The following is a 7,078-nucleotide window of genomic DNA, read 5'->3' on the forward strand; positions in this document are numbered from 1 at the left end:
CCCCCTTGCTCCCCTACTTACGACACCCTGCTCTCAACTCCAAAAAGACACCTAGAGTTAGGCACTAAAGGGAACCTTATATTTCACAGGCCTCATTTTGATGGCAAAAAGACTGTGTAATAACATTAATATAATAATAATAATAATAATAATAATAATAATAAAAATACAATACTGAAAAGGATCGCTCAAGGAGTAGAGGTTTCCTGATCCTTCCATGGCTTGGTGGTGGCTCAGGTGGCTGCTTAAGGCTGCAGAGTGTGTCTGAGATGAACCTGCAGAATAATCTAGCCAAGCTTCTGCTGCTGGGCCCCAGGCTCCAGCCCTTGGAGACGTCTCTGTGAGTCTGGTAGCTGGGTCTGCCCCCCGCACCAAGGCACAGGCCGTGGGCCTCAGGGCTCCTGGAGGTCAGGCAGGTCAGCCAGCAGCATTGGGGAGTCCATCTGGATCTCACGCTGCAGGGACTCAATGTCGGCAGGGTTCATGCCATGGCCCTCCAGCCAGTCAGCAAGCAGGGAAGCCGAGAGTGAGGCCGAGTCTGCCTGGCTGCGGGGATAAGGGAAGCAGGGAGAGTGGAGGGGAAAGGCACTGTTAGCCTAGGCTGGCTCCCTGCCCATCCCACAGGCGAGCTCCTCCTCCAACAGGAAACCCTACCCACAGCCCCATTCCAGAAGCTCGGTCCTGCCATCTTACCCATCCTGTGGCCCGTCAGCCACGCCCATGTCGAAAGACTGGTTTAGGAATTCCTCCAGGTCAAAGCCAACACCATAGCCGGCCCCACTGCCCTTCGGAGTGCCCGAGAAGACCGGGGGCAAGGGGTCCTCCACCTGCAACGGATGATGGCAGGTTACGACACAGGCACCATCAAGAGCGGACAGACGTCTACAAGTCCGTCCTGATGCTGCCGGTGACTCTGCCTGGACACCTGTGGGAGATGACAGCACCACCCTTGACAATCCTTGACAACCATCGAGTGCTAATTAGGGACCAGCTTGGTCCAAGCCCTCTTCCCAGGAAGCATCTTATTTGTCTCCCGACAGCCTGCTTGTTGGCATTACGCTTCTTCTAAGAGCAAGAGAACAAGTTCAGAGGTGAGCCCCATCTGCCACTCAGTTTTCATGGAATAAAGATACACCAAAGACTCTCCTATCCCCCATCCCCACCAAACAGCAAGGACTCCCCAGACCCATCTTCTCTGGGCCCAGATCCAGGAGAGCCCACAGCCCGGGCCTCGCCTCTCACCTGTGACTTGGACAACTGCTGGGTCACCAGGTTGACATCGGGCGATTCTGAGGTGGAGGGTTGAGGGGCCCCTCCGGGGTCTGGAGGGGGCGGGCCAGATGGGAAGTAAGGCAGAACACCTACGGAGCTGGGGCCAGGCAGCCCAGCGGGTGGCACAAGCGACTGGGGAGCCAGGAGGCTAGAGGCGGCATTCTGGAGTGGAGCAGGGCCAGGGACGGGCCCCGGAGGGCTGGCAGGGTGGGGAGCAGGGCCAGGGGGTGGGCAAGCAGGCTGCGGTGGGGGGCCAGAGGTGGAGCCTACAGGCTGCGGTGGGGGGCCAGCCGGAGGACTGGTGGGCTGGGCTGGGGTGGGGGCCGGGACTGGGGCGTGGGCCGGGGCCGGGGCCGGTGTGGGGGCTGGGGGCCGGGCCATGCGAGTCCAGCGCTCCAACAGGCTGCGATCATTGTCACTGAGCACCAGCCCAGCCAGGGGATCAGTGGAGGGACCCCCAGAGGCCCCGGCCCCCCGCTCCTTGCGCTCCCGCTCCTGCCGCCGCTTCTCCCGCTCCTTGGCTCGCTCCTGCCGCCTCCGCCGCTTCTCCTCCCGCTCCCGCTGGCGCTCCTGGGCTGTCACCGGCTTCCGAGGCTCAGGAGCTTCCAGAGGAGCACTGGGGCCATCTGCAGAGAAGTTGGCAGGGGGAGGGTAAGAGTCTGTGGCCTGTCCAAGCTGGGAGTACCCCCTCTGCAGCCCCACTCCCTGGCCAGCCGCTGCCTCCACAAGGCACCTCGGAGTCGGCTCCGCAAGGACTTGAGCAGGGCAGCTTTGAGGGCCGCCTTGGTGTTGTCTGAGATGGCGCCCTCTTTCTTCGGAGGGGCTGGTTCACTGGCGGGCAGGGGTGGCTGCAGGGTCAGATCGATAGTGTCAGGTGCCGGGCCCGGACACGGCGGCGGGGCTGGCGGAGGGGACTCCATGGCACAGTCCCCGCTGGGAGCCCAGGGGCTGGGCATCTCAACGTCGGGACAGCCAGGCTCACTGGCCACAGGCTGCAGGGAAGGCTGGAAGCGGATCTGCTGGCGGATGCCCTCGCGTCGCGCGTGGAAGTCCTCAATCTCAGCCACGATGGCCTCTTTAATGCGCTCCCGGGTGAGGGCTTCACGGTCAAAGGCGAAATCAAAAGGCGGGGCACAGTCGGGCTCATCATCAGGATCGTGGTACTTGGCCAGGAAGGGGTGGCGAAGGGCAGCGGCTGCGGAGATGCGGGCGCTGGGCTCAAAACGCAGCATGCGCCCCAACAGTGAGAGGGCCTGGCGGTCAGCGCCTGGGTACACTGTCTCCCAGGGCACGGGCTGACGTGGCGGCAGGCTCTGGATATAGGCCCGCACCCTCTCAGCCCCGACGGCCTGAATCACGGCCGGCGATGGAGTACCCAGCACCATCATGATCAGCTGCAGTTGGTGCACATAATTTTTGCCTGGGAAGAGCTGGCGCCGGGCCAGCATCTCACCAAAGATGCAGCCCACAGACCACAGGTCGATGGCCTGCGTGTACTCATGCAGTGAGAGCATGAGCTCAGGAGCACGGTACCAGCGCGTGGCCACATACTCAGTCATAAAGTACTGGTGCTCAGCCGGCGAGGTGCACAGGCCGCGGGCCATGCCAAAGTCACCGATCTTGAGCTCACAATTCTCATTCACCAACAGGTTGGAGGGCTTGAGGTCGCGGTGGATGACCTGAGCCGAGTGCATGTACTTGAGGCCCCGAAGCAGCTGGTACAGGAAGTAGCGCACGTGCTCCAGAGTGAGTGGCTGGGAGGAATGGATGATCTGGTGCAGGTCGCTCTCCATCAGGTCCAGGACCACGTAGCTAGAGGGGGCAAGAAAGACAGGCATGGCTGCCTCGCCAGTGCGGCAGCCCCAGCCTCACTACTCCCTCCCAGCGTGACAGGTAATGGCCTCATCCTTGCACTCTGCAGGGGCCAATGGCATGGTATGAAGAGTCAGGATCTTCTCCAACTCTTCCATAACCTCAAGTGAAGTTAAGTCATTTTTCTGTCTAGATCCAGTTTCCCCAGGGTTGGACTAAACCAGGGCTGGCCGATAGGTCTAGTTTGGGGGCCATCTCCACTGTTTGGTGTGGCTGCTTGAAAGACTATGTGAAAACTGCGCAGGCTTGCCCAGGTTTTGTTAAGAAAGTGCTCTGTGATCGACCAGTGATATCTGCTATGAGAACAAAAGGGTGACGTTATCTCACGAAGGTCCCGCGTCTGCCATCCCACATACCGAGATTTCATAAAACCGTAACGTCTGTACTCTTCACGCGTAATCACGGTTGTCCCGGGGAAAGCCCTAAGGGACACTGGTCCTGGAATCACGGGACATTTCCCAGCCTGCCTTCAGCTGCCCTTCGGAAACTTCAGCAACATGGCCCCGGCCTTCAGAAAAGGTCCCGCCTCTGCCTTTCTCTCCCATCCCTGCTCCTTACACAGATTTGAACTCCCCGTAGGGCACCGTGGGCCTCAAGATGTCCTTGATGGCGATGATGTTGTCGTGCTTGAAGTGTTTGAGGATCTTCAGCTCCCTGAGGGTCCGCTTGGCATTGGTAACCACGTCAAAAGCATTAGGGATCTTCTTAATGGCCACCTGCTGGCCTGGGGAGCAGGGAAAAGGAAGATACCATGACGTACCTTAGAATGGCTGCAGATTAGCAAAAGGCCACTCTCAGCATCTCCCTATTTTTTTTTTTTTTTTTTTAGTGTTTTATTTATTTTTGAGAGAGAGTACGTGCAAAGGTGGGGGAGAGGCAGAGAGGGGGACGGAGGATCTGAAGCAGGCTCTGGCTTTTAGCACACAACCCTGTGCGGGGCTCCAGCTCACGAAACCGCGAGGTCATGATCTGAGCTGAACCCACTGAGCCACCCAGGCCCCCCCAACATCTCCCTTCTAGAATGCAGTTACCATATACTGAATAACAACTATCCTATAACAAGAGCCTACTACGTGCCAAGCCTTGTCCTAAGCACTCTGCATACATTATCAGATTTCCCCTTCACATCTGTCCTGAGACAGATACTAGTAGTTCAATGCTGGACATGATAACCCCCCATGGTAACCTAGTTACCTGCTAGTAACTAGCTAGTTGTGCAGCTAATCAGTAGCAGAGCCTTGACTCTAAATAACCTGTGCTCGTTCTCCCTACCTACACTCTCTCTCCATCTCAGACCTCACCCATCCCACCACCAATGCCTTGCTCCAGTCTCTGGCTCCAGAACACTTTTCTCTTTTAGAAACCAAAGATGGGATCTCCATTCTGGTCTAATTGGTATTGTCATTTTTTTTTTTTTTTCTAAAGAAATAGGCAAAACCACCAACGGCAGCTCCCGAGAACTGTGCCCAACACAGAGCCTAGCACCCCCCCAGAAGACACTTCATCGGTATTTGTTGCCTTCAGCCAGAATGTAGATCCCAGCTTTCCTGGCTGTTTGAGATGGAGCAGGTTTCTCACTCTCTAGGGAACCGGCTTCCAGATCTGTAAGCGGTTCACGATAGGGAAGCTCACCGGTGAGACGTCGGCGCGCTGAGGACACCACCCCATAGGCCCCGTTGCCTATGGTCTCAATGATCTCGTACTCGTCCCCCACGTCAAAGGTCACATCGAAGGAGCGCGCTTTCAGCAGGGCCAGGTTCTTGGCCGCTACACAGGCAGCGGTGTTGGTGGGTTCCGCCTTCACCGGCCCGGGAGGCTCCCCAGAGCCGTCCTCGCCTTCTTCCTCCTTCAGGGGTTCGGCCATGGCTTCTGTGCGGAGACGCTGGTGAGGAGGGGCCCGCCGCCCTCCCAGGCCTCAGTTTCCCCTCTATGAGGCTGGGGAGCAGTACCAGGGAGTTACCAAGTTCCCCAAGCCGACGGGGGCCAGGTAGGGAGCGAAAGAGAGCGGCTGGCACGCAGTCGTCGTCCCACACCCGGACTTGGAACCCAGAGCTCAGGTCCGGGGTGGAACGCAGGGTGGGAGGTGGGGGAGGCGCCGCCAGGCGCGGTCCAGGAAGAAAGGGAGGGGCGGGGCACTTCGCTTTTCTCGGTCAACACTCACCGAACGGCGCCCCACTCCGACACCTCCTCGGGGCCTTCGGAGGTCGCCGGTGCCCCCTGCCTCCCCGATCTCCCGTTCCCCGTGGAGGGGTACTAAAAGAGTCGCTCGCTCACTTGTTTAAGGCCGCCGCCACCACCTCAGCGTCGTGCTCTGCCCAGCCGGTCCCCCCGCCCCGCCTCCCAAGACCACGCTCCCTCCAGCCTCTAACCAATCGCTGGGCGGCCTCTCAGGAGGTTCCCACCCCTTCTACTGGCTGCGTCCAATCCGAACCCACCTGAAGAGGAAGCCACGCCTCCGCCCGCGCGCGCGCGCCGCTGTCCAGCTTGCCCGAGGGAGCCGCCCAAAGGGCTCTCGGCGCTTCGCAGGGGTGCACCCTCCGCCCCGCGCCGTCTTCTGACGCATGCGCAGTAGCAGCCCCGGGCGCCGCGTGAATGGAAGGCAACGTCCCCGTGCGTGCGCGCGCACTGCCATCCTGCGCTTTAACTACTCGTTAGTCACCTCTGGTCCCGGGAGCTGGAAGGGCTGAGGTGCGTGGATCTGTCACCTTCTCGGTCGGCTCATGAAATCTCCCTTCTTAGGCCCCTTTCCCTCTATCAGTCCCCATCGCCCGAGGAATTATGCACCACCCCCTCCTTTTCCCGATCGGCTGGGAGCTCGGCTCTTGGTAATGCGCCACCCAAACTATAGGGTTGGTCCGACGCGTCCAACCACAGAGACCCTGGGCCTCTGGGATTCTAGAGCGGCCGGCCTGAAGCCGCCACTGACTTCCGGTGGTTGGTCGTCCGCCCAGCTTCCGGAGTCCCCGGGCGTCCGCTCGGGTTTTCCCGGCCTCCTGCGTGTTCTCTCCGTCGGTGGTTCTGCGGTGGTCTCCGCTCTTTGGGCTGCGGCGGAGCTGAGGGGGAGAGCGAGCGGGGCGTCCAGCCTCTACCCCTTCGCGGAGCCCGCGGGTCAGCCGAGCCCAGAGAGGGAGGAAGCAGTACTGGGATCCAGGTGCCCCGCCCCACTCCGGAGCCGGCAGTTCGTTCGTCCGTATAGCAAATACTCATCGAGCACCATCCCTCAAAAGCTCAGTGCGGAGGAGGCAGCGGTGACACGGGGACAAGTATGAACATGGTGGGGAGGAAAGGTTTTCAGGAAGCTCGAGGTAGTGCTGTAAGGAAAAGGGCTTTGGAGCAGGGACTCCAAAGGTGGCTCTTTACGCCGAGTGAGAAGAGGGAAGGGCTCAGACAACGGTATGGAGGCGAGAAGTACAGGATCGCAGGCTCTGCCCTGAATAATGATCAATGACCGGTGGGTGGAACCCCATGGTTAGACTCCGAGTGCCGGGTAGAGAGGGTCTCTTCCTTACATCACTAACTAGCGGCTGAAAAGTGGATCCAGACCAGAAACGAAGTTTGGTAAGCCCTACACACTTCCTAAAAATTTTGTTTTGTTGGGGCACCTGGCTGGCCCAGCTGGTAGAGCGTGCCAACTCTTGATCTCAGGGTTGTGAGTTCAAGCCCCACGTAGGGTGTAGAGGCTAAAAAAATAAAATCTTAAAACCTTTGTTTTGTTTATATTCCACACTGTTGTGTTGTGTTTTGTTTTCTTTTTACATACAGAAAGTCAGACGTAAGTGTATAGTTCAATCAGTTTTCACAAATTTAACCCAACGGTTGTATTGAATTCAGATAAAAAAAACTATCAGCTGCTCAGAAGCCCCTTCTCTTTAATGGTGACAGTTTCCCCCCCCCACCCCCCACCCCGCTCCAGCACTGAATTAAAAAAAAAATT

General features: G+C 58.6%; 1 protein-coding gene across 8 annotated transcripts in view; it reads right to left on the reverse strand.

The window, feature by feature from the left end:
* Positions 1-6,338, reverse strand: part of MAPK7 (mitogen-activated protein kinase 7) — a 30,648-nt gene extending 24,310 nt beyond the window's left edge. For 4 of the 8 annotated variants that reach the window (XM_047832352.1, XM_047832351.1, XM_047832353.1 and 1 more), the window contains exons 1-6: positions 4,777-5,474; positions 3,703-3,868; positions 2,006-3,084; positions 1,243-1,898; positions 694-827; positions 176-546 (exon numbers count right to left, since the gene is read on the reverse strand). In XM_047832352.1, the coding sequence (XP_047688308.1) occupies positions 393-546; positions 694-827; positions 1,243-1,898; positions 2,006-3,084; positions 3,703-3,868; positions 4,777-5,008 (2,421 nt within the window). In that variant the 5' untranslated portion in view covers positions 5,009-5,474 and the 3' untranslated portion in view covers positions 176-392. Of the gene's footprint in view, positions 1-57; positions 547-693; positions 828-1,242; positions 1,899-2,005; positions 3,085-3,702; positions 3,869-4,776; positions 5,483-5,579 lie in introns of those variants that run through there. The other 4 variants (XM_047832356.1, XM_047832354.1, XM_047832350.1 and 1 more) reach the window with 4 other exon arrangements.
* Positions 6,339-7,078: the final 740 nt, after the last annotated feature.

Source organism: Prionailurus viverrinus, chromosome E1 (assembly GCF_022837055.1).
Source record: "Prionailurus viverrinus isolate Anna chromosome E1, UM_Priviv_1.0, whole genome shotgun sequence".
NCBI lineage: Eukaryota > Metazoa > Chordata > Mammalia > Carnivora > Felidae > Prionailurus > Prionailurus viverrinus.